This window comes from Pelophylax lessonae, assembly GCF_965119305.1.
Source record: "Pelophylax lessonae genome assembly, chromosome: 6".
NCBI classification, from domain to species: Eukaryota; Metazoa; Chordata; class Amphibia; order Anura; family Ranidae; genus Pelophylax; species Pelophylax lessonae.
The window spans coordinates 212,127,632-212,154,194 of record NC_138773.1 but is presented as its reverse complement, the minus strand read 5'-3'; the positions used below and the strand labels follow the sequence as shown (position 1 = coordinate 212,154,194).

Below are 26,563 nucleotides of genomic sequence, written 5' to 3'. Positions count from 1 at the left end.
TATATATATATATATATATATATATATATATATATATATATATATATATATATATATATATATATATATATATATTGTAATTCAGCCTGATTCCTATCATTACCAGCGATAGTCCATTTTCATTGACCCCATCATTCATCCTTCATTTTTATAATGCATTTTTTATAATACTGCCACTATCCCACCTAACCTAAGCCAGAGCGCTTGCTCTCCTTTCTTATGGTCCAGCTTTAAGCCCAGCAGCTGCATCGATCAGCTCCTGGGCTTCTAATCATGCTATACAGTACTCAATAGGAGTCATTGCACTCTGTCGATACAGAGGGTAGGGCAAAGCTGAAAGTCTTGTCCTGCTTCTCCCTGCAGCAACAGATCACTGCTTTAGTCATCTATTGCTCTTTGTTATTCTTACTTCAGAGCTGCATGGCTGGACATGGTCAGATCTCTAATTACTTAAATCAATGCCCCCATAAAAAATGAAAATGTTGAAAATAAAATATAAATGTTAAAAGTGGCATAAAGTTCTTCTAAAAGTAAAACACAAAAGTTAACTTTAAAGTGTTACTAAACCCAGGGCCCTGCATTCACTATATGTGGTCCCCCACAGTACACAAAACCATGGAAATGCAATAGTTTTACTAAACAAACTGCTAAATTCCTTTTCTCTCATCAGCAATAGAGCAGTCTTGGGACTTCTATCAGTGCCCAGCAGAGCACTGGGTAAAGCTTGTAGGAGGAGTGTCTGATCATCCTAGGAGGCTTCAGGACCCCCGATCCTCTGTCTGGACAGTGCTGATCACATGCACCCTCCCAAGAAAAAAAAAAAAACTCTAGCAATCCACACTAAACTGAGCATGTGCAGCTTGTCCCCTAATGCCCTGTTCTATCAGGAGATTGATTGGAGTCAGTGGAAGAAGAGGAGGGTCAGAGAAACAGGATCACGCAGCCTTTATACACAATGCAGAGGATTAACTCTTTAGGTTCCACAGTGAGTAGAACAAGCAGGCTTTACTACATATACAGCCTTATTTTACGGTTGTGGATTTAGTAACACTTTAGGCTTTACCATTACACTACATAAAAAAGTACTTATGCAATATGCTTTAAACAAAAGACTTTGTCGGTTTTATTTTTTGGAAATTATCTAGGAAAAAATGAATTTTTTGGACTCGTTTCTATTCTGTGGAATGGGAAGGGAGGAGAGGTTTCCTCCAACATTACCATCTTGTGTCAGGACAACATTATACAGTATTCTTGACCTCGGTATCCAGTAGTCCCATAGAGAAGTAACCAAGATGTCTTTTTCCTAATGGAAATAGGTGTTGCCTTAGATTGCTATAACCATATGATGCCATAAACTAATTGTGGCCACTATACTGAGATCAGTAGAATGGTATGGAGGTCTTTTAGCCCTTTCACTGTTGGTCCTGACAAAGTGGAGCGATCTAAAAAACAACTTGACTGCACTCTGTTATCGGTGTACCAGTTACCTGCGATACAAACACTCAGTATAATGCAAATAGATGAGTGATCTTTGTAGTGTGTCAAAAAAAGAAATCCTGTATTGTGCATCATATGGGATTCTTTTAAACCTTTATATATGTTGCAATTATTAGAACGTTGTAAAATATTAAAAACAGCGCTCCCAGGCATGTGAAAATACAAAATAGACATACATTACAAATCCATAATATAATACTCCACTACTGACAGAAATCTGAACCATTCAGTAATACTGATAATAATAATAAAGTGCACTAGTGACAAAAATCTAATATACAATCATATTAATTACAATAAATATTCTAAGGTGCCGAAAAAAATATATAAATAACAATAAATGTTCTTTTTTTTTTGTTTAATATGTGTTTATTGAAATATGGAAAAATACACAAGCAAAGACATACCTCTATTACAAAGTGGGATTAGACATAATCCATGAACATAAGTGTAAACACTAATGACAGCTGAGAGTACCATGAACGCCAAACAGGCAGGTAAGCATGAGACTCAATATTTCAGGAATTATGAGGCATAACAACCAGGTATATGAGCGAAGGCGCTCAAGGACAGTGGAGGGGGGAAGAGAAGAAAAGAGAGGGAAAGTTAGAAGGTGGAGAGAGAAGATGGGGGGGGGGGTGTAAGCTCCCATGGTGTTTCCCATAACCTTAGTCAACATAATCAAGGAGAGTTATCAACCATATATGCAGCATAAGTACTAGAGTGGGTAAATGCTAACCAACATGACCAAATCTTGTGTGCTAGGGGGGCAAGCCCGCGGCAGTCCAGGGTCATGTCTTCCAAATGATAAATACAATCAACGGATCGCAACCATTGGTGTATTGGGGGGGGCAGCTGATTGCTTCCAGTATTTCGGAATTAGGGCCTTAGCTGCATTAAGCAAGTGTGGAGTGATGGACTTGCGATACTGAGCCGGGTGTATTTTGGTGTCGTGAAACAGCACAGTCCATGGGTCCATAGGGATTGGTGATCCTTGAATTTCCTCGATGAGTGACCGGACAGTGTTCCAAAAGGGGCGGATGACGGGGCATGTCCACCAGATGTGTGCATACGTGGCTCTGAGCCCGCAGCCTCTCCAACACTCGTCCGACAGAGCTGGTAGCATACTGTGCAATTTAGAGAGAGAATAATGCCACCGAGTCAATAGCTTGTAATTAGCCTCAGCCGTCCTAAACAATAAATGTTCTAAAAGTGCAAAAATGTGCAATAAGTGGCAAAATGCTAAATCCAGTGCAGTCCAAAAAATACATACAGTCCACTCAAATTAGATAAAGTGCTGAATACAGTGTTTGAAGTGCTCCACAGAAATGTCAAGTGCTTCCAAAGAGACCCTTTTGGGGATCCACTCACCAGACTTAGGATAAATCTGAGCCTTAAGTGTGCATCCAAACAGATAGCCAGTAGGAATGGATAGGGCAGCTGAGCCTCCAAATAAACCTCCAGCCTCAGACTTGGGATATAATACAGCCTCAGATCTGTAGTGGTTTTCCCCAGGATAACTAGTAGGGATGGATGAGCCTCCAATACACCTCCAGCCTCCTCTAGAATTCCTCCTTGCTCAGATGCTCAAATAAAAGAGGGAAGGAGCCAAAGATAGTGAAGCCCGTAAGGTATTTATTGCATAAAAATTATATTATAACTACTCACAAAGGTAAATCAAGTAACAGCGTTGTATCACAATCGATAGTCACAGTAAGCCGATCCACTTCCGTGTACGCTGACTGGCAGACAATCGTCACATGACGTCACTTCCTAAACCACCGTGGAATGCACGTCGGCAGCGTACACGGAAGTGGATCGGCTTACTGTGACTATCGATTGTGATATAACGCTGTTACTTGATTTACTTTTGTGAGTAGTTTTAATATAATTTTTATGCAGTTAATACCATACCGCTTCACTATCTTTGGCTCCTTCCCTTTTTTATTTGAGCATCTGAGCAAGGAGGAATTATAGAGGAGGCTGGAGGTGTATTGGAGGCTCATCCATCCCTACTAGTTATCCTGGGGAAAACCACTGCAGATCTGAGGCTGTATTATATCCTAAGTCTGAGGCTGGAGGTTTATTTGGAGGCTCAGCTGCCCTATTCATCCCTACTGGCTATCTGTTCGGATGCACACTTAAGGCTCAGATTTATCCTAAGTCTGGTGAGTGGATCCCCAAAAGGGTCTCTTTGGAAGCACTTGACACTTGTGTGGAGAACTTCAAGCACTGTATTCAGCACTTTATCTAATTTGAGTGGACTATATACATTTTTTGGACTGCACTGGATTTAGCACTTTGCCACTTATTGCACATTTTTGCACTTTAGAACATTTATTGTTATTTATATATTTTTTCGGCACCTTAGAATATTTATTGTCATTAATATGATTGTAGGATATTAGATTTTTGTCACTAGTGCACTTTATTATTATTATCAGTATTACTGAATGGTTCAGATTTCTGTCACTAGTGGACTTTATTATATTATGGATTTGTAATGTATGTCTATTTTGTATTTTCACACGCCTGGTAGCACTGTTTATAATATTTTACAAATTTCTTGTTTTTTTACCTAAGTGAGCAGCGGCTGCAGGTGATATTAGTTTGCATCACTTTAGCGCGGGTTTATTATTATTTTTTCACAATTCTTAGAACGTGCCTTTTGAAACTATACGAGGCAGAAAAACACAGATCTATCTGGTATTTGGTTATCCAAAGTATTTATAAGCACAATCAAAATTCCTGAACTGATGAAGTTAGTCATGTTGACTTTTTTCTGCTGTAAACCAATTTTTTAAATTAAAAACTTTAGACTCTTGGATATTTGTTTGGTGCTCTCATTGGACTGTATGGCAGCAATTTATGTTTGCTATACTGACAGAGAACAAAAAATAGAAGCCTTTTTTATTTTAGTTCTGGATATAGGATTCTACTTTTGTCTTTGAAATTGGAAGAGTTTTGCTAAAGTCGGCCATAGATGGTTCAAAATAGTTCAGCAGGGACCGGCTGAGATTCAAGCTATGTATGGGCAGGCTGAATGTACCCAAGTTGATTGATCAATCACCTTTGGTACAACCAGGCTTTTCGGGTTTCTTATGCGATTATTGCCAGCAGGACAGTTCCTGGCAGGGACGGCTTCCCCACGCCCTGGCCAGGAGAACACAATAGCTTTGCAGGAGAGATTCACACAGTGAACACAGATCTGATGGGGAAATCAAGCGACTTTCTTTCCAGTAAACAGGGGTCGTTGGGAGAAAATCACTCCATCTTTGGCCGGTTTAACTTGGTGTCCCTAAAACAACCATAGCAGAAATGAAGGATGTGGTTGTCGCCTGGAATGAACTGCAGAGAAACAAATACATTGCCATAAGGGTAAAAGAAATAAATAAAAATAAAATATGTGTTTTTGTCAGTTTATGCGTTGAAGAAATTACCACTCACTTTCTGTCCAAACAGGGATTGAGGAGTTCACCCCAAAAGGGACAAAGGAAAAATACAAAGTTTGCTGGAGCTATCTGTGACAATATACATGGCCACCATTAGAGTGATGCCCATCCATGCAAAAGGGCTCACAATCTATATTTTAGGCCAATAGCTTACAAACTTAGGCGACGTGGCCTTCAACTACATTTCATGTGCTTTCTGCAATCTCACAGTAGATGCTTGCAACATAGCTAATGAAACACCTGCTGCATAATACACTTCCACAGGCATACAAATTAAATCCAGCTCTTGTTATCAAAAGTATGGCAGATTATTAAAGGAGAAGGCCAAAGCTTATTTGGCCCTTCTTTCTCCTGTGGGTCATAGAAGTGCACTTAGTTCTGCACTCCTGTGATCAGTGTTCAGCCATCAGCAGGCTAAAGTTCACTGTAGGCTGACATCACTCAACAGGTCAAGACTCTGGAGTGATCCTGACTTTAATGTCGGGATCCACCCAGATCCCTGAACCGGAAACTGGCTCAGCCTGACAGTCACCGGCACTCTGCTTCCTGAAGACTTAAAACTAAGCTATCAGTGGTCTTTAATTGCTCGGTTCTCAGTCTTCGAGGCAGCGAGGGACAGATGCCGCACTGGACTGAAGTGATTATGTTTTTTGTTTTGTTTTTTTACATTTCTATGCTTTTGACTTTTTTTTTTTTTTAAAACACATTTTTCATATGCCACTTCTGGCCTCATGCACATGGCTGTATAAATGCTCCAAATATACTGGATTTTTTCTGACAGAAAAAATGTTTTTATGTTGTGTATGTATATGCGTATTGCATTACAGTAAATGCATTTTACTGGCCATAATATTTATGGTTTACATGCTCATGCACACACACAAATTGGGGTTTCCTTTTTTTATGCCTCTAAATGATGCTGTTCTTATACTGAATGCCTGAAGTGAATGGCCACATAGCCAAACATGAAACTTCATTTAGGCTCCGTTCACATGTAGGCGTTTTGGGGCGTTTTTGGGGCGTTTTTCTGCTCTAGGATCAGCTCTCAAAACGCCCAACAAGACAAATCCTATTAATTTCAATCTCCCCTGTTCACATCTGAGCGTTTTGACGCTGTAAGCAAAACGCCCAACGCTCAAAAAAGTACATGAGCTTCTTTTTGGGCAGATTACAGGCGTTTTCCATTGGTGTCTATTCAATCTAAAAACGCCTGCACAAAAAACGCCTGTAAAAACGCCTGTAAATCGCGGTAAAAATCGCGGCAAAAAAACGCACGAAAACGCTACGCTCAGGTGTGAATGCAGCCTTAGAGGCATAAAAAAAATAAATAAATAAATAAATAAAATAAAAAATCTGTATGCCTGTAAAAGCAGTGTTTTTCATGCCCATGTGCACAAGGTCTATATGTGAAGGGGGCTTACAGGCTGGAAAAAGGTTAGGGATCTCTTTTCAGTGAATATGGATAGACTATAGCTACGGTGTAGTTTCTAAAATAAACCAAATGTTTTTTTTAGAACCAGTTTTAGATTTTTCACAGAGAACTCTAAACACCAGCTCCCGTAGTAGATTTTGAATTAACAAGCAGGCTGCCAGACAGCGGCTGCTGACAGTCACAGTATGTACCTTGGCACTGCTCCCAAAACTATGAGGTTGGCTTTCTGTTTGTTGTTTCCAATCACTGCATTTTTCATATCTCTGTTGAATTGAAAACAAGAAAGAAATAATATAAAAAAAAAAAAAAAAAAAAAAAAAAAAAAAAAAAACAGGGCCAGAATGATTTATCAAATTATAAACAGTTTTTAATCACTTTCACAGACACAATTTAAAAAAAACACACAAGGACACACGGCCCAACGTCAAGGCAGACAGTATCTGGACTTTGTGGTCAGACTTGGCAGAGAGATGTGGCCGTGGCGTGCAGCAGAAAGATTTGTAAAAACACTGTTTTGCAGCCTAAAAAAATTTGGGGGGGGGGGGGTGCTCTAATTCAATATTTCATAAGCTGGGTAAAATCCTTGCTATAGCAAAATGGGCATTGGTGTCATCAACATCTCTCCCTATAATCCAACTTTTATGAATCTCTGTAGACAAAGTACGGCTTAGGCTAAAATTAGCAACCTTGGCATGCACTGGTCAACTTAATTATAACCCTGTGACTAATTTGCATACCTAAATCAATCACTTGTCCTTTTTTTGAAAGACATAATGCATTCATGTAGAACACAGGTAAAAAAAAAAAAACGGAATTTTTGTAAAATCTTACCGTAAAATTCCTTTCTCCGAGTCCTCCGACAGTCCCCGCCCCTCATAAGTCATCACTATTGGGTATTGACTTCCGCTCCGCAGGAGTAGCTAGGCATAAGACTTAGTCAAAAGAACAAAGCATTTAGCATAGACACACCCATGGGGGCTGTCCCACTGGTCAATACCCCCCTGCAGTGATCCCTCCTGACTCAGTTTGATAGAATAGCAGTAGGTGTACAAGAAAAAACCCCAAAAGAAAGAGGGGCAGGGGCGGCGACTGTCGGAGGACTCAGAGAAATAAATTTTACGGTAAGATTTTACAAAAATTCAGTTTTCTCTTACGTCCTCCGACAGTCGCCGCCCCTCATAAGTCATCACTATTGGGATGTCCCAAAGCAGTGTAGACATGAGGGGCGGGAGACGCAACCGTAGACAAGGCAACGCAGTACCCACATCAGAGAAAGGAACCTTACACACACACACACACACACAGTAAGAGAACCTTCTGGGCAACAGAAAAGGCTCAACATGAGCAACAACTAAGGAAAACAAATACCCAGGGGTAAACCACCCCAACAGCCAGGGACCCACAAAGAACAAGGGTCCCCTATGGCACTGCCGCACTGAGAACTTTGCGGCCAAAGGAGGCATCAGCTGATACCAGAACATCCACCTTATAGAATTTGGAAAAGGTATGCACTGACGACCAAGTCGCAGCCTTGCACACCTGGGCCACCGAGGCCTGATGCCGGTAAGCCCAGGACGTACTCAATGATCTGGCAGAGTGCGCATTAACAGGGAAAGGTGGAACCCGTCCTTTCAAAGCATAGGCCTGTTCAATGGTCTGTCTGATCCATTTGGCAATGGTCGCCGCAGACGCAGCCATGCCCTTCCGAGGTCCCTCAGGAAGGACAAAGAGGGAATCCGATTTCCGAAAGGATTCAGTGGACGACAGGTACACCCTGATCGCCCTGACAACAACATCCAAGGAATGCAATGCAACCTCCTTAGGATGCTTAGGCTTCGCACAGAGCGAAGGCAAAAATCAGAGACCACCTTAGGGAGAAAAGACGAATGAGGTCGCAAGACCACCTTATCCTTGTGAACCCCCAGATAAGGAGAGCGGCAAGACAACGCTGCCAACTCTGACACCCTGCGAGCCGAAGTGATCGCCACTAGAAAGGCAACCTTCTTATAGACAGCAGAGGTAAAGATATCTCCCGGATGTTTTCAAAGGGAGAACGTTGTAATACGGACAGAACCAAGTTCAAGTCCCATGGAGGTAAAGGCTCCCTCAGGGGAGGAGCCAAATGTCGCACACCTTGAACAAAGGTGCGAATTAAGGAATGAGACGCCACAGGGCGTTGAAAAAGAACAGCCAGTGCAGAAAGCTGGCCCTTTATCATGGCCAGCGCCAGGCGCTGGTCCACACCAATCTGAAGGAAAGCCAATACTCTCGTCACCGAGTACGAGCGAGGAGAAAACCCCCTGTACTCACACCAGACAAAATAGGCTTTCCAGGTGCGGTAATACATTTTTCCAGACGAGGCTTTCCTAGCCTTGATTAAAGTAGGAATGACCTCTGGGGAGAGACCCCTGTCTCTCAGGACCTGGCTTTCAACAGCCAGGCCGTTAAAGCCAGCGACTGTAAAGCAGGATAGAAGATCGGTCCCTGAGACTGTAGATCCTCCCGCAGTGGCAGCCGCCAAGGAGGCTCGACTGCCAGGTGAACAACGTCGGCGTACCAGGACCGGCGTGGCCAGTCCGGCGCCACCAGGATCACCAAGTGCGGTTCCGAGGCTAGCCTGCGAAGGAACCTGGACAACAACTGAATCGGAGGAAAGGAATACATCAGACGATACTGATGCCAAGGGGCCACCAATGCATCTGAGGCGTCCGCCCGCGGATCGCACATTCTTGCCACGAACCTTTCCACCTTGTGGTTTAGCCGAGACGCGAACAGATCCACGTTCAGGGATCCCCACTTCGCACACAGCATTTGGAAGACCTCCGGGTGCAGGGACCATTCCCCCTGGTCCAGGGTCTGGCGGCTCAGATAGTCGGCCTGCCAATTTTCCACACCCGGAATATGAACTGCCGATATTGCCAGGACATGAGTCTCGGCCCAAGACAGAATGTCGGTCACCGCCCGGGCACTCCTGGTGCCCCCTTGGTGGTTGATATAAGACACTGCGGTAGCATTGTCCATCTTTATCCGAACAGGACGGCCCCGAAGTTGATCCGACCACTGGAAGAGACAGAGTTTTATCGCTCTCAACTTCAATATGTTGATCGGAAGGGTGGATTCCTCCTCCGACCAAGTGCCCTGGGCAGACAGGTTGCCCAGGACTCCACCCCAGCCCGACAGGCTGGCATCCGTGGTAATTACCGTCCACAGCAATGGACGGAAGGATTTTCCTTCTGACACAGCCGGGGACTGAAGCCACCACAGAAGATCCATTCTGGTCTGGTGACTCAATGAAACCCTCAGATACCAGGACTGAGGAAGCCTGTCCCACCTGGCCAAGATCTCCACTTGGAGAGACCGAGTGTGAAACTGAGCAAATAGGATCGCCTCGAAGGCGGATACCATCAACCCCAGGCACCGCATACAGGTTCCGAGTGATGAGAATTGGGCGTCCCCGAGGGACCCTGACCTCGTTTTGAAGGGTCCGGAACTTGTCCTCCGGTAGAAAAACCTTCGCTTGAGCAGAGTCCAGAACCATTCCCAGATAGGGAAGACGAACCGAACGAGACAAAGTCGACTTCTGAACGTTGATGGTCCAACCAAACTCCTGTAGCGTCTGTACCATAGTCGACAGATCGCACTTCAGGCTCTGACTGGCACTCGATCTTAACAGAAGATCGTCTAGATATCCCAAGACCTCAATGCCCTGTGCCCTCAACAGGCGCCAGCACTTTGGTAAAGACCCTTGGAGCCGAAGCGAGACCGAATGTTAACGCCACAAACTGATAATGGTCCTCCGCAATGGCGAACCGAAGGTACCTCTGATGACCCCCGAAAATGGGGATGTGCAGGTACGCATCCTTCAGGTCGATGGAGGCCAGGAATTCCCCTGGACTCAGGGAGGCCACCACTGAGCGGAGAGATTCAATGCGGAACTTCCGAACGCGCACAAAGCGGTTCAGAGCTTTCAAGTCCAGGATTGGACGCACCTTGCCCTCCTTTCTGGGCACAGTAAACAGATTGGAGTAAAACCCCCCAAAACCTGTCCCGATGAGGCACCGGGACAATCACCCCCTGAACCAAGAGGTCCTGCACCGCTTGATGCAAGTCCTGCAAACGCCCTGGGGTCAACTGAAGATTTGAGGGAAAGAATCTGTCCGCCGGCCGTGAAAGGAATTTGATCTTGTATCCTGATCGAACGATTTCCTGAACCCACCTGTCCGGAATTCGGAGCAGCCAAGGTTGGAGGAAACCGCGCAAACGTCCCCCACCCTGGAAACGGGTGAGGGCGCCCCTTCAGACAGAGGCGGGCTGAGCCGCCGTGCAGGCATGGCCAGACTTTTGCTTACCTGCCCAGGGCTTCTTCTGGCCGCCTTGGCCCTTGAAAGGTTTGCCCTTGAATTGTGACTTAAAGGCACGAAAGGACCCCTGAGTGGGTTTAAAGGCGGGACCCCGCTTACAGCGAAAGGACTTATTCTTCGGATTCTGGGGCAGCAGAGTGCTCTTGCCCCCAGTGACACCTTTCACCAAAGTATCCAAGGCCTCGCCAAAAAGACGAGACCCAGCATAGGGAAAATCAGCCACCGTTTTCAGTGACGACTGGTCAGCCGACCAGCTCTTCAGCCAGATCAGTCGACGGTTAAGCACCGCGACACTAGACAAGCGTGCAGCCAAAGGGGCCTCATTTAAGGCCGCATCGCACAAAAACTTGACCCCCTGATGAATCTGGTCCACCATTTCCAGTGTAGCAGGTGGGGCAGAATCAGCCACTAGTGTGCGTCTAAGCACCTTAGTCCAGTCTGCCACTGCCTGTTGCCACCATGACAGAAGCAAAAATGGGTTTGAGCATTGAACCCGCCACCGTATAGGCATGGCGGGCAAGAGACTCCAACCTCCTGTCCGTAGGATCCCGGAACACCGGGGTATCCTTAGCGGGAACCAGAGTAGCCTTGTTCAACACGGCCACAGCATGATCCACCTTGTAAACCACGCACCAGCGCGCATCCGTAGAAGGCGCAAAGGGGTACAGCAGTTTAAACCGACTAGGCACCATGAAGGGACGTTTCAAACTGCGCCATTGTTCATTCACTGTGTGATGAAACTCAGCGGGGCTGGGGAAAACCTGCGCCGATTTGCGGGTCCTATGTGTACCGAATGAGGACACAACGGCCGGAGGAGTGGGCTCATCCTCCAAATGTAGTGTTTCTTTCACAGAAGAAATCAAATCATCCATGTGTGCGCGTTCTTCAGGCGACCCCGGGGAAGATTCAACAACCCCCTCCGCCTCCCCCTCAGACCCCAGGGGGTCCAGGGATGAGCAAGGCCCTGAAAAGGGCACGCCAGCTACAGCAGCCACATCACCATCTGAATCAGAGGAGAAGGATAATCAGGGTCTTTTCTTAGCAGCACGTTCAGCCATCAGCACCTCCATTTTTGACACCAAAGACGCCACCACAGCGGCCAAATTTGGCATAACTGGGGGTTCAGCAGAACTGGGGTCCCCCACCAAGGCTGGAGGGAATTTGCGGTCCTGAAAATCCATTGCAAACAATTGTGAATGTACTGGCCCATTAAAAGCGCTGCGGATTGCGCAGCCCACCGCTATATACCGCTATATATGCTGTGTACACAGACTCCCCAAAAAGGGACAAAACTCAGCCAGGAAAGATAAAAACACACCACACCGTTCGCTACTCCAGAGGAAAAGGAATTGAGGTCACCAGAAGCTGAACTATATGCTGCAAGGCCAAGGGAAAATGGCTGCCCATAGTAATGAATGGAAGGCTTCGGCAAGATGGCCGCCGACATGTGCTCGGAACGATCGTTTTGCCACACACAAGATGTCGCCGGATGGCGCCAAAACACTACATAGCAAGTTATAGGAAAGGTCCACAGTGAAGTCAGACATGCTGCCCACATCCAAGATGGCGGACAGAGCGGTTTTTAGCTGCAGCGGTCGCCTCACATACAGTCTGCACCTCCTAAACACTAAAAAAGTGACTCAGTAGAGGGGCCCCCACACCACACAGTGCCAGCAGTGTATTAAATAAGACCCCCGCAGGGATCGCATCAGGGAGCCTCACAAACGCACAGACATGAGGGGACACACAGCAAACACAGGACTGCCACCCCAGACAGAGGCCCCACACAGAAAAGTACTTACTTGTACCGGATGGCGTGGGGTGCCTCTATGAATGGAAAGCCTCTGTCCTCAGATGACAGGGAATGCCGTCAGCCAAAAAACACAGGACACTGCAGCACAGCACCGCAGATGTGTCCAGTGAGGTAGCCACCTCACAGGCTGCATCCCTCCTGCTAGCAGGGATGGGTCGTTCATAGCGCCAGGGCGAACCATAGCTGAACGATCGATGGCAGGCTGGGGATCCATCTGACCCTCTGTGCCCTGGAGAGCCAGGGCGGCCAGTCTGATTCCCAGCTCCGCATGATCCATCTTCAGCCAAAGATCCAACTAAACTAAAGCGGACAAAATAAACAGCTAGTAAAGCAAAGAAAAAACTGACATTTTGCAAATAAAAATCAAAGAAAAGGTTAGAAAGGCTGAGACTGTAGCCCCAGCACAGGGAAGCCTGACTATTCCTGATGCTAGGCAGAGACAAACTTGAGTTGGGAGGGATCACTGCAGGGGGGTATTGACCAGTGGGACAGCCCCCATAGGTGTGTCTATGCTAAAAGTTTTGTTCTTTTGACTAAGTCTTATGCCTAGCTACTCCTGCGGAGCGGAAGTCAATACCCAATAGTGATGACTTATGAGGGGCGGCGACTGTCGGAGGATGTAAGAGAAAAACAGCTTTGGTTTTATTATACTCCAACAAATGTGCAAAAGAAAAGCATTTTATTCTTTGTGTTGCTGTTTGAGAGTTCCTCTCACTTCCTGTCTGGTAAAAGATTGTCAGCAGAAGAGGAAGTGAGGTGAAATTTTCACAATTCATAATGTTATCCTTTTACACTTTATCCAAAACAAAGAATACATTTTGGCTTGACATACATTTTAAAGGTGAGTGAGGACACAAAGCAAGTAATGTTGTTATGAAAATTAAGCAATGTGAGAAAAATGAAGCATTCGTTTAAAGCGGTATTAAACCCAAAAGCAAAAATGTATTATATTGCAACTTTCCAATTCTTAGATGTAATGGCTGCGTTTGTTTTCTTTTTAGGCTCTTTCATTTTCATCTGGTAATCCTGCCATTAAAGCAGTTGTTTTTTTAACAGAACAAGCTGTCCTGCAGATGTAGCAGTTAGAAGGTTGAGACAAACCATTTACCACTGACAGGGGTGCTTAGAATGGTCAGCTTTTACTTCTGTAAATCCTTTATCCCAAAAGGAATAAAACGGTTTGCTGTAACTGCTAAAAAAAAAAAAAAAAGTGTTGGCTGGAGTTTTACTTCAGTTTGTTAGGGCAGTGGTCCTCAACTCTGGTCCTCAGGGCCCACTAACAGGCCAGATTTTAAGTATTACCTTCGGGAGATGCAGACTAGAGTACTGCAATCACTGAGCAGCAAATGATATCACCTGGGATGTATTTCAGTTATCTTGCAAACCTGGCCTGTTAGTGGGCCCTGTAGGCCAGGGTTGAGGACCACTGTGTTAGGGTATCTGTTAGAAAATCTGCTACCCTCTCTCCAGACTGACAATGCTGCTCTCCAAAAGGTGTCTCTATTTCTAATCCATACAGAGTGGAGGCACTCTAAGGCCCCTTTCACACGGGCTTTCCAATCAGGTCCGCCTGTCAGTTTTTTCAGGCAGACCTGATCGGATGCTCCATGTATCCCTATGGAGCGGCGCATGTCAGCGGTGATATGTCAGCTGACACCCGCTGCCATCCGATCCAGTCTGTGAAATCCAGATAGATGGAAACCCTATTTTCCATCAATCTGGAGGATCGGATCAGATGAAAACAGACAGGCGGTCCGTTTTCATCCGAACTCCCATAGAGAAGAGCACGGATCTGACAGCTCTGTTTCTGCAAAGTATTCGGAGATGGACTTGTCATCGCCTGCTCAGCGGGGATCGGCGGATCAATTCCCGCTGAGCAAAACGGAGTCCGCCGGGCAGAAAGTCCTTGTGAAAGGACCCTTCTACAGGAGGTGTGTTACTGGCCAGATCACCAAGAAAAAAAAAATAAATAAATAACGAATGCAGCCACCACATCTAATGATGTAAGCTGGTTTAATACCACTTTGAGGCTTACATATATGCGGTGCGGCACATTGCATGTGATTCGCACAGGTATCACACTGTGAAAATCACGTGACGTCTGTGCGGTGCAATTTCAGCTGTTCATTTGTACGGCTCAAATCATAATACATCCACTCAAAAAAGGTGCAGGACTCCTTTTTTTTTTCCCCACTGGCACTGGAATCAAATCACATGGGTGTTCACATCTATGCGATCCAATTCTGTCAATAGCACCGCATTTTGCAAACCGTTTTGTGGTTTGGTTAATGGGATTTACACAAAGATTTTCTGAAGACTTTTTCCTTTAGATTTACCAAAACCATATAATATGAGGTCAAACTTAACCACTTAAGCCCCGGAGGATTTGGCTGCTAAACGACCAGAGGGTATTTTGCGATTCGGCACTGCGTGACTTTAACGGACAATTGCGCGGTCGTGCGACGCTGTACCTAAACGAATTTGGCGTCCTTTTTTTCCCACAAACAGAGCTTTCTTTTGGCGGTATTTGATCACCTGTGCGATTTTTTGATCACGCGCTATAAACAAAAAAAGAGCGTAAATTTTGCAAAAATAGCAATATTTTTCCCTTTTTTTTATATGAAATTCCCCCCAAAAAAAATGTAAAAATCTAAATTTTTTAATATTTTCGGCCAATTTGTTTTATGCTACCTATGTTTGGTAAAAAAAAAAAATCGCAAAAAGCGTATTTTGATTGGTTTGCGCAAAAGTTATCGCGTTTACTAACAAAGGGAAAGATTTTTGTCATTTTTGTTGGTTTTTTTTTAACGCGTAATGGCGGCGATCTGCGATTTTTTTTGCGGTACTGCGACATTGCGGCGGACAGATCGGACCCTTGACTGACATTTTTGACACTTTTGGGGTTACCAGTGACGTTTCTACAGTAATCAGTGCTATATATATGCACTGTTACTGTAAAAATACACTGGTAGTGAAGGGGTTAACTTTATTTGAGAGGGAGGGGCTGTGTGTGTCCCTAGGGGCGTGATTCTAACTGTGATTGGCTGTGGCTTCAACTGTATGCAGAGTGATCAATGGATCTACATAGTAGATCCATGTGATCATCTCTCATACAGAGAGGAGAATGACAGGCAGCTTGTTTACACAAGCTGCCTGACTTTCTCCCTCTCCCCCGCCGATCGCAGAGTGGCCGGCGGCGATCGGGTCCGCCGGTCACACGCGCGGGGGGGGTCCGTGACCACGCGGGAGCGCGCCTCCGGCGGCGCGCGCTCGCTCCCTAAACCCTCACAGGCGAGCGACGTAGACCTACGTCACTTTGCCTGTGAGGGGCTGACCGCCGCCGTAGATAGTCGTGCGGCGGTCGGCAAGTGGTTAAACACTTTCAATTTGTATGCAATCTGGCAGGCCCTTGCACTACATAGAAAAGGTAAATCTGAAGGAAAAAGTATTCAGAAAATCTTATAGTGTGTATGGCCCTTAACTTAACATTGACACCCGCTGCAGTTGGCATGAACGCTGTGCGTTTTCAATGCAGTGCGGGAATTCACCACGCTTCCTGCACCACATATATGTAAACAAATCCTGAAGCTTCATAACATTTTCCATGCTCTAAATCGTGGACATGTCCTCTGAATCTGTACACTTTATGGATCACAAATAATGGTACTTACACAACTCCCCGCAAAACCTTCTGTGGATCAGGATCAAAGAGTCTGTCTACATAGTGACGGCTGCTTGCTGTGACCTCCTAAAAACATAACAAAAATGTATTACTTATTCAGAGCTGCTTATACTAAAACATTTATTATTTTGTATTATTTTACATTATTAAATTACATTGTATTTTATTTTCTAGCAAGAAAGCTAACGCATATGAAAACACACAGAGAAATTATACACATCGCTGCCGGACTGCAGCATTCAAGAAAAAGCACTTCTGTGCCCCTATGCAAACCATACAGGGTATGCTATAAACCCTGCCCAACCTTGCTGCGGAAAAACCTCTAATTAAAGCAGAAGTCCAGATAACAGCTAAACCAATAGATCAAAATGTTTTAGTTAGTTATATCAATATTCTCTTGTTGCATTTCTAGTCAACAGATGAAGCTCTAGGATTTGTTTCACATCCTCTAGGCTATGCTTCTCTGCGTTCCTGAGAGTAGCCTGTTTACAGAGATCAATAGCTCAAGCTGTAATTTACACTCAGAACAGATTCACTCCTCTCTCTGCCAGTCTCCTTAAAGGAGAAGTTCACCTTTTGGAACATGTTACATGTTCCACCAATTTTTAGGGAAACATGTAACATGTTTCAGCATCTGCAATCTCACCCCCCCCCCCCCACCCCTCCCTGTGACAGCAGGTAGGGGGATCTTCCTGCAGCATCTGCAGTCATAATTTGAAAACTGTGATGCTGCGCGGGGCAAGTTTCCAGTGACGGAATGCCTACAAGTGCAGTCAGCCATTGCGTCTGATGGCCTATAGCTGTCAATGAGCTGAGAGGGCGCTAGTGAATGCTTATAGTCCATTATAGGAGGTAGGCGCAGACCGATATGCTGAGAATCAGCAGAAGCCTGGGATTGCACCTGCTCTGCAGGCTCCTGAGGAAAAAAAATATTTAAAAAAAATTCTACCTACAAAAATTGTGCATTTATTATTCTTTTCAACCTCTTGCCGACTGCCCACCGTAGTATTACTGCGGCAGGGCGGCTCAGGTGCGCAAAACCACAAAGTACTATGTGAATTTTTGCACGAGGTCTTGGCGGTGCAGAGCCACGCTCCCGCTGTGTTTAGACACAGCGGGAGGCGGGCCGCGGGAGGAGCGGTGGCGATCGCCGACGGCCTCCCGCAATCGTCAGGGAAACTGACAGAAGACCCGCCTGCCTATGTAAACAAATCAGGCGAGTCTTCTGTCAGACAGGCAGGGACAGATCAGAAGTTTCAGCTAAACCGCGCTCTCTCTGTGCCTGTCACAGAACCCCCCCCCCCCCCTCACAGTGAGCAAGCATATTTAGGCATACATTAACCCCTTTAATCACCCCCAGTGTTAACCCCTTCCCTGCCAGTGTCATTTATACAGTAACAGTGCATAATATTTAGCACCGATTACTGTAGTAATGTCACTGGTCCCCAAAAAGTGTAAAAAATGTTAGTTAGGGGTCCGATCTGTCCCCCGCAATGTTGCAGTCCTGCTAAAAAATGCCGATCGCCACCATTACTAATAAAAACAAAAAAAATAAATAAATAAAAAAGTCCAAAAATCTATCCCGTGGTTTGTAAACGCTAACATTTTTGCGCAAACCCAATGAAAATATGCTTTTTGGGATTTTTTTTTACCAAAAATATGTAGCAGAATACAAATTGGCCTAAACTGATAAAACAAAATTATTTTTAAAAAATTTTTATTGGGAATGTTTTATAGCAGAAAGTAAAAAATTGCATTTTTTTCAAAATTGTCTCTCTTTTTTGTTTATAATGGAACAATCTAAATACCACAGAGGTGATCAAATACCACCAAAAGAAAGCGCTATTTGTGGGAAAAAAGGACATCAATTGTATTTGAGTACAGGGTCACACTACCGCGCAATTTTTCGTTAAAGTATCGCAGTGCCGAATCGCAAAAATTGGCCTGATCATTAAGGAGGTAAAACCTTTTGGAGCTGAAGTGGTTAAAGGTGAACTTATCCTTTAAAAACAACTCTGCAGCAAGTTTCAAAATCAGAAAGAGTTTAAAAGTTAAAAAGGACAACCAGTGCAATCTCAATTCATTTCTAAAGAAAGGTTGTCCACTACGGCTACAAAAAATAATGGAGAAGAAAGTAGGCAGAAATCTTCTGAAGCGGCAGCTGGGTGTCTCCCAGCAGGATGGAAGGGCTTGGAGGAGTTGAGTCAAATAAGTGAAAGACCCGGGTGAAAGGAAAAAAGGAAAGGTAGGGGGCATTGCTAAATAGCTTTATCAAACATGTAAAGCTGGATACACTACACACTATACAACTTTTGTTGTTATATTTCCTTTAGATTTACCTTCAACTATGTAGTGCAGGGTACTGCCGGATTGCATATAAATTGAAAGGGTTTAGATTTGACCCCATATTATATGGTTTTGGTAAATCTAAAAGGAAAAAAAATCTAAAGACAAGACAATTGTATAGTGTGTATGGCCCATTATACTTACCTGCTACATGCATTGGTATTGCACAAAGTGGCCCCGAATTTAGCCGTTTTAGCTACATTTACTGGCGGTCGCTCCTCTTGTAAGCTCTGTGTGAGCCTGCTGGGTGGCAGGGACTAATGGAAATGGTCTCCAAAAAAAAACTGGTATAGCCACAGGCTGGTACTGTGAATATACTAATACAATGTATACAATAAATGCATATATTCATAGGATGATGCAAATGGTCATCAGCCCTCTGCAAAGTGTTGAATAATGTAACAGCTCGATATTTATACAGAACGTAAAAGCATTTCAAGATTTCTTGCATTTAACATATAAACTGTGAATGTATTCGGTGGAATTCTAAATGACAAGGAGTCATTTTTGTCTAAAACCTTTATATTTTTGCTCGTTTTGTATACTGTATAGTAACATATCTATGTAGAATATTAACCACTTCTGGACCTGAAGAATTTATCTCCTTAATGACCAGGCCATTTTTTGCGATACTGCACTGCGTTACTTAAACTGACAATTGCGCGGTCGTGCAATGCCGAACCCAAATAAAATGCCCCCCCCCCCCCCCCCACAAATAGAGCCTTCTTTTGGTGGTATTTGATCACCTCTGCGATTTTTATTTTGTGGGCTATAAAAACCAAAAAAGAGCGGCAATTCTGAAAAAAAAAAAAAAATTATATTATATATAATTTTTTTTTTTATTTATTTACTTTCTGCTATACAACTTTCAGAAAAAAAAAAATTTAGAAATCAAAATTTTTCATAATTTTAGGCCAATTTGTATTCGGCTGCATATTTTTGGTAAAAAAAAAATCCCAATAAGCATATATTGATTGGTTTGCGCAAAAGTTATCATGTCTACAAACTAGGAGAAAGGTTTATGTAATTTTTATTAACTTTTTACTAGTAAGGGCGGCGATCAGCGATTTTTAGCCGGACTGCGACATTGCAGTGGACAGAGCCGACACCTGACATTTTTGACACTTTTGGGGGGGGGGGGGGGGGGAAACCAGTGACATTACTACAGTAAGTAGTGCAAAAAAATATGCACTGTTAGTGTACTAATGACACTGGCAGGGAAGGGGTTATCAAAGGGTTAAATGTGTCCCTATGGAGTGCTATCTAACTGTGTGGGGGATGGGCTAGCTGAATAAACACAGAAACCTGTGTTCCTAAATAAGAGGAACACAGGATCCCTGTGTTCATAACTGACAGAACAGTGGTCTGTTGTGTTTACAATGGCAGACTGCCATTCTGTCTCCACGGGGAGCAATCGTGGCCACCAGACCAGTTGATTGGCTTCCCCTATGACCAATCTGTATATGTGATCACTTCCGGAAAAGCACTCATGCGCCCCCACTAGTGGTCCTGCAAAGTGACATGCGTGTATGCCATTTCGTGGGACAGAGCAGACCTGCCACTGTAAAACTCTGGCAGGCAGTTGGCAAGTGGTTAAAGAGCGCCCCAAAACAGTTTTACTGCTACAAGACGGCTCTCCTGTGCAGAATCACTGGATGTTCACCGGCTCCCGTCGATAAACCACTGGCTAGGCAAACATTTAACCCTTTGATTGCCCTAGATGTTTAACTCCTTTCAAGACAGTGTCATTAGTACAGTGACAGTGCATTTGTTTTAGCCCAGATAACTGTATTAGTTTTACTGGTTCCTGCAGTGTCAAAAGGGTCAGTTAGTGTATAATTGTCTGCTGCAATATTGCAAGTCCTGCTATAATCCGCTGACGTCACGATTACTAGTATAAAGCAAATAAATAAAAATGACATAAATATATCCCATCGTTTGTAGACGCTATAACATTCGCATAAACCAATCAATATATGATTATTGGGATTTTTTTCATCAAAATAATGTAATGTAGCAGATTACAAATCAGCCCAAATTTATGAATAAAATTACATTTTTTTTTTTTTCATTTTTTGGATGTGTTTTAGAGCAGAAAAAAAATTATATAATTCATTTTTTTTCCTCCAAAATTGTCTGTCTTTTTTTGTTTATAGCAAAAAAAAAAAAAAAGTCAGTGGTGATCAAATACCACCAAAAGAATGCTCTATTTATTTGTGGGGGGGGGAGAATGAAAAAGTAAGTTTTATCTGGGTACAGCATTGCATGACTGCGCAATTGTCAATTAAAGTAAAGCATTTCTGTATCGCAGAAAATGGCCTGGTTATGAAGGGGGGGGGGGTAAATCTTTTGGAAATCATGTGGTTAAAGCACATAAAAACCTCATACTTTATGCAGCAGCAAGTGAAAAACCGCAGAGACTAGAGAGTCATAGAAAGTCTGAAGATGCAGTTTGAAACCAGCGTGGGCTACTTGTGACCTTGAACAAGTTACTTTGACTTTTGTCATTTTGTCTGCCTGTGACTTGGCATCAAAAATAGACCATGCGCTCTACTCTTCAGCAAAGCATTTCCTGGCAAATACAGTGACATTAAAGCATACATAAAAAAAATAGAAAAAAAAAAAAAATCAGCGCAACTTCCATGAAATAATACAAAATAAATAGCGTGAAATTCAAGTAGCTGCTATAACATCTATGCTCATCACTACATAACCACAAAGATCAAAAAACATTCAACGATACAGGGCTACTTAGGCATCATGAACAATACACATGTGCAAAATTCGCCAAGTAATAAAGTGCATACAAATAAATCAAAGTGCAAAATATAGTGCATTAATCTGTATCAAATATTGCAAAGAAATGTCACTCATTAAAGCATACATACTATAGTAATAAAAAATAAAAAAAACCCACAACACCTGTGAAAAAGTACAAATTTACAAACAAGCATTCATTTTTTTTTTCCCTTGCATTTGTACTTTGTCAAATAATGGATAAAAAACAAACTTTGCAAAACAATTAGTGGGCCATCCTTTTCACTAATCTCCATCTCCACTGTAATTCTTCATTATCACCACTCCACACTATACTGGAAGACAATCTGCTTGGTTTTGTTCTAGTTTCTGACATACATCAGGAAAAAGACCTCTTTCACACGGGCGGACCGAGCGGGACCACCTGTCAGTTTTTAAGGCAGACCCTCTCAAACCATCCTTTGCCCTTTATGGAAGGCGGGTGTCAACGGACATTTTTTATTTTTAAGATTTTACCCCCTTCCTGACCAGGGCCTATTTTGCGATTCGGCACTGCGTGACTTTAACGGACAGTTGCGCGGTCGTGCGATGCTGTACCCAAATGAAATTGACGTCCTTTTTTCCCCCACAAACAGAGCTTTCTTTTGGTGGTATTTGATCACCTGTGCGATTTTTTGATCATGCGCTATAAACAAAAAAAGAGCGACAATTTTGCAAAAATAACAATATTTTTCACATTTTTTTTTTTATATGAAATCCCCCCCCCCCCAAAAAAAAATGTAAAAATCAATTTTTTTTAACATTTTAGGCCAAATTTGTTTTCTGCTACATAGGTTTGGTAAAAAAAAAAAAAAAAAAAAAAAAAAAAAAAAAAAAAAAAAAAAAAAAAAAAAATCGCAAAAAGCGTATTTTGATTGGTTTGCGCAAAAGTTATTGCGTTTACTAAAGGGAAAGATTTGTCTTTTTTTTTTTTTTTTTTAAACCAGTAATGGCGGCGATCTGTGATTTTTTTTGCAGGACTGCGACATTGCGACGGACAGATCGGACCCTTGACTGCCATTTTTGACACTTTTGGGGGTACCAGTGACATTACTACAGTAATCAGTGCTATACATATGCACTGTTACTGTAAAAATGACACTGGCAGGGAAGGGGTTAACTTTATTTGAGAAGGAGGGATTAAGTGTGTCCCTAGGGGCGTGCTTCTAACTGTGATTGGATGTGGCTTTTCATGTACCAGCCGAGATCTACGGTCCTACATTAGCCGTTTATGTTTACATTAGCCGCCTGCCTTTCTCCCGGTGTAACGGACGATTGCGAGTGACCGGCGGACATTGGGTCCGCCACTCACACGCGTGGGGGGGTCCGTGAGCGAGCGGGAGCACGCCTTCAGCGGCGCACGCTCGCTCCCTAGAGCCTCACAGGCTAGTGACGTACCCCTACGTCACTTTGCCTGTGAGGGGCTGACTGCCGACGTAAATCGTCATTAGGCAGTCGGCAAGTGGTTAAGGTGCTTTATACGTTTCAAGATTCTCATCTACTGTTGAAAAGAAAGACGGTCTACAGAGCTCAACGTTTCTTTGACTTACACACATGTTCAAGTGATAGCAATGACACAACCATGTCCACCTTCTATGAGGCTTTGGGACCATAAATGTCCCTGTTATTGAACACCTTCTGAAAAGGCTATATGCCTGGCCTTCATGGCGATCTTCTAGCTTGCAAACAAGTATGCAGATTGGGTGTTCTGGCTTGAAGCATACTTGTAGCTTAAAGTACTAAGGACAAGTATGACTGCCAGAGAACAATTTTCAAACAGTAGTGAGAATAAACAACCCATGTATGTCTTGAGCACCTAATTCCATTAAAATGATATTCCTGCGCTAGGTTAGTCCCTTGCAAATGGTCGACTGTTGGAAAAGGGTTATACTAGCGGGACTGGTGCAAATTGTTTTTTTTCCCCCTCTCCTCCCTGCCTATTGTTTTTTTGTATACTTGCTTTTTCTTCCTTTTGAGTCAAAAACTAATTGACACTATGGACTGTTCCCGGATAGCTCAGCAGTTGCGATAAGGGATTGAGATACGGGACTACATTGGATATCCCACTATTTTGATACTACCGTTTGCCTTTACTGTTCTTGATAGTCTCAACAACGTAAAAATGTTTACTAAATTGTATTACTTTATTTTGTAAAACGAATAAAAACTATTGAAACAAAAAAAATAGTGGTTCAGAAAATATTTGATCCAAAATACAAATCTGATTAGCTGTCTCCATTTTGTTCCAATTCTCAGGCAATCTAATATGAAGTAAAGCTCCAGGGCATTACACTGAAAGCAAGAAAAGACAAAAACCATCCTATTGCTTTGGATGCAGTAGGGAAGAGTAAGAACTTCAGTACATTTTACTTGTCCCTGTGAACCCATTAAAGGTAATTTTCCATCACTTCATCTCTCATTAGGACAAGGAGTAAAGAAAAATCTCCAGGACGTAGGAGGGAACAATAAAAGAAAAAAACAAAGCACACCCTTTATTACTAAAGAAAGGTTAGAATCAAAGTGAGCTTTGTATCAGTTTGTGTGCTTGTTGGAAATCTTCCTCTACTTTTTATCCTGGTGAAACGATACAAAAATCTCCCTAATGGGTCCTAAAACCTGAGAAATGGATATGAAGTGGAAGAAAAGGCTTGCATTCAAATGCTCCCCCACAATCATTAATTTAAATTAACATGTTTGTACCTTTTTCTGGTTTATATACCCTTGTCATCATGTGACCATAATTACCCTTTTGCTCATAGTGTATGGGGGGGGGGGGCAATGGGTGTGTATCTGGGCCTGGGGACTTCACTATCGAAAGGACACTAGGTGGAAAAAAAATAAAAAATAACTCTGCACTTCTTATGGGCAGTCATATCAGGGCATAAAACCCCCCTCTCTGCGTTTTAAAGAAGTCCCATAGAGGGGTGGGGTACAGTGTCCGTCAATGAACTCGGAGAAAGATTTTAGAGTAAGGGGTAGGAAAACCAACTAATGGAGAAATAACCCAGGGCAACATGCCAACACTCCAAACTACCCCAAAGGATTCCTGTGAGTCCTAAACAGCCGCCTGCAAAACTGTGGCCAAAACTAGCATCCGAGGATGCCAACACAAAGCCAAACTTCCAGTAGAAACAACAAGTACACGCTCCTGAAGACACTAGGCAGAAAATGACTGGAGGCCTATAGCAGAGAGGGGGTTTTATGCCCAATAGGACTGCCCATAGGAGCTGCCTGGTGTCCTACTCCTGTAGGTGGGGTTAAAAAACCCTGTTTGGTCATGGAATAAGAAGAGAGGCTGTGTCCATCAGGTAATATAAGAGAAAATGTAGTTTATTTCTACTTTTAATAATTGGAATTTCACTTTCTCTACTCCATCCAATATGAAAAAAATCTGGCCTGGAATTCCACTTTAAGTTGGGTGTGGAATCCCTCTTTAGGATTCAGATCCTCCCTATTGGAGCACACACGAAGGCCAATTTTAAAGTTGAAGTTTAGGTATGGCTTTTTTTTTGCATAGCTGCATTGGTCTAGCTTGGAACAAAGTATGTATGTGCCATATCTGGACGATCCCCGGGGAAGCTGCAAATACCTTCCATTATAGGACAGCAATATGGTACCTCACAGTATTTAGTGGAGAGGTTTTTTCCACTTTTGGACTATTTTATCATTACCCAACTGATTATATTGCGTAATACTCTATTAAAACTGAGTTACAGTACATTAGTCCATCTTGTTATGTACCATGGCTGGCTGATCCCTGTGAAAGCTGGAAAACACTGTAGCAGGCAGCACTACTATAGTGATCACCATTAGCTTCTGAGTCTTATGCCAAATGGCTACTCTGCTGGATAGAGAAGCCAAGGGAATGTTTCACAAAGTGCCTTGCTTTATTATCAGTGAATGAAAGGGGTTCTCTGATTGGACAGGGTGGAGCTAATATCACAACTCTTCCAGTCCCCCATGTGCAATCAGAGAATGCTTTGGATTCATTAAGAGTGTACTTTAAATGGTGCCCATGCTAAGCATGCAACCTTCTAGGTTCACCATGCAGCAGTGCAGCAATCCGCATAGGACCAGGAGGCTACCAGCAATCACTACTAGTTGCGCCTACTGCATTTCCAGCTTCCACACGGATCAGCCAGCTTTGGCACATACATAATTACATTGGCCCAAGCTTGACCAATTTAGGCATGAAAAAAAAAAAAAAAAAAAACACAACTATGCCTAAACTATAGCGTTAAAGTAATACTAAACACACAGTTTAAAATTATATCCCTTCTCTATGTGGATGATGGCAATGTATATATATATAGCAACACACACATACACTCTATCTTCAGTGCTGTGAACAGCCATTTGTCCCTTCCTGATTTTGCATATTTGTCACACAAATGATATAGATCATTAAACAAAATGTTATTACATGAATATAACCCAAGTAAATACAAAATGCAGTTTAATAAATTTAAGGGAAAAAGGCTGTTAAAACCTGCCTGGCCCCCTAAACCTAATAACTAGTTATATTATCCTTGCCAGCAACAAGCCCAAGCAAGCTTTTCCAATAACTGGCAATGAGCCTTTCACATTACTGTGGATGAATTTTGGCCCACTCTTTGCAGAATTGTTTTTTTTCAGCCACCTTTGAGGGTTCTCAAGCATTACCAGCCTGTTTGAGGTCATGTCACAGCATCTCAATCAGATTTAAGTCCAGCCTTTGGCTAGGCTACTCCAAAACCTTACTTTTGTTTTTTGAGCCATTCAGTGGTGGACTTGCTGGTGTGTTTCAGTTTATTGTCCTGCTGCATAAACAAAGTAAGCTTGAGGTCACAAACTGACGGCTGGACCTTCTTCAAGATTTTCTGGTAGAGTGCAGAATTCATGGTTTCATCAGTTATGACAAGTCGTCCAGGTCCTGTTTGATTGTTGGTATGATGTTCTTTTTATATTTGCATAAAGCCCTTGGGGTCAAATCAAGATGGTCTTTTGTGAGGCGAGCCTTTGTGCTCTTTGGTCAGCTGTGGCTTTCGCCTTGGACTTCTCCCATGGATGCCATTTTTGCCCAGTCTCTTTCTTATTGTTGAATCATGAACACTGACCTTAACTGAGGAAAGTGAGGCCTGCAGTTCTTTAGATGTTCTGGGTTCCTTTTTGACCTCCTCGATGAGTCGCGGTTGTGCTCTTGGA

General features: G+C 43.2%; 1 protein-coding gene across 4 annotated transcripts in view; it reads right to left on the bottom strand.

The window, feature by feature from the left end:
• The window catches only part of ARMC8 (armadillo repeat containing 8), a 231,523-nt gene that overhangs the window by 174,139 nt on the left and 30,821 nt on the right, over positions 1-26,563 (bottom strand). For all 4 annotated transcript variants that reach the window (XM_082262386.1, XM_082262388.1, XM_082262387.1 and 1 more), the window contains exons 2-3: positions 16,227-16,303; positions 6,573-6,644 (exon numbers count right to left, since the gene is read on the bottom strand). In XM_082262386.1, coding sequence (XP_082118512.1) covers positions 6,573-6,644; positions 16,227-16,303 — 149 coding nt within the window. The remainder of the gene's footprint in view (positions 1-6,572; positions 6,645-16,226; positions 16,304-26,563) is intronic.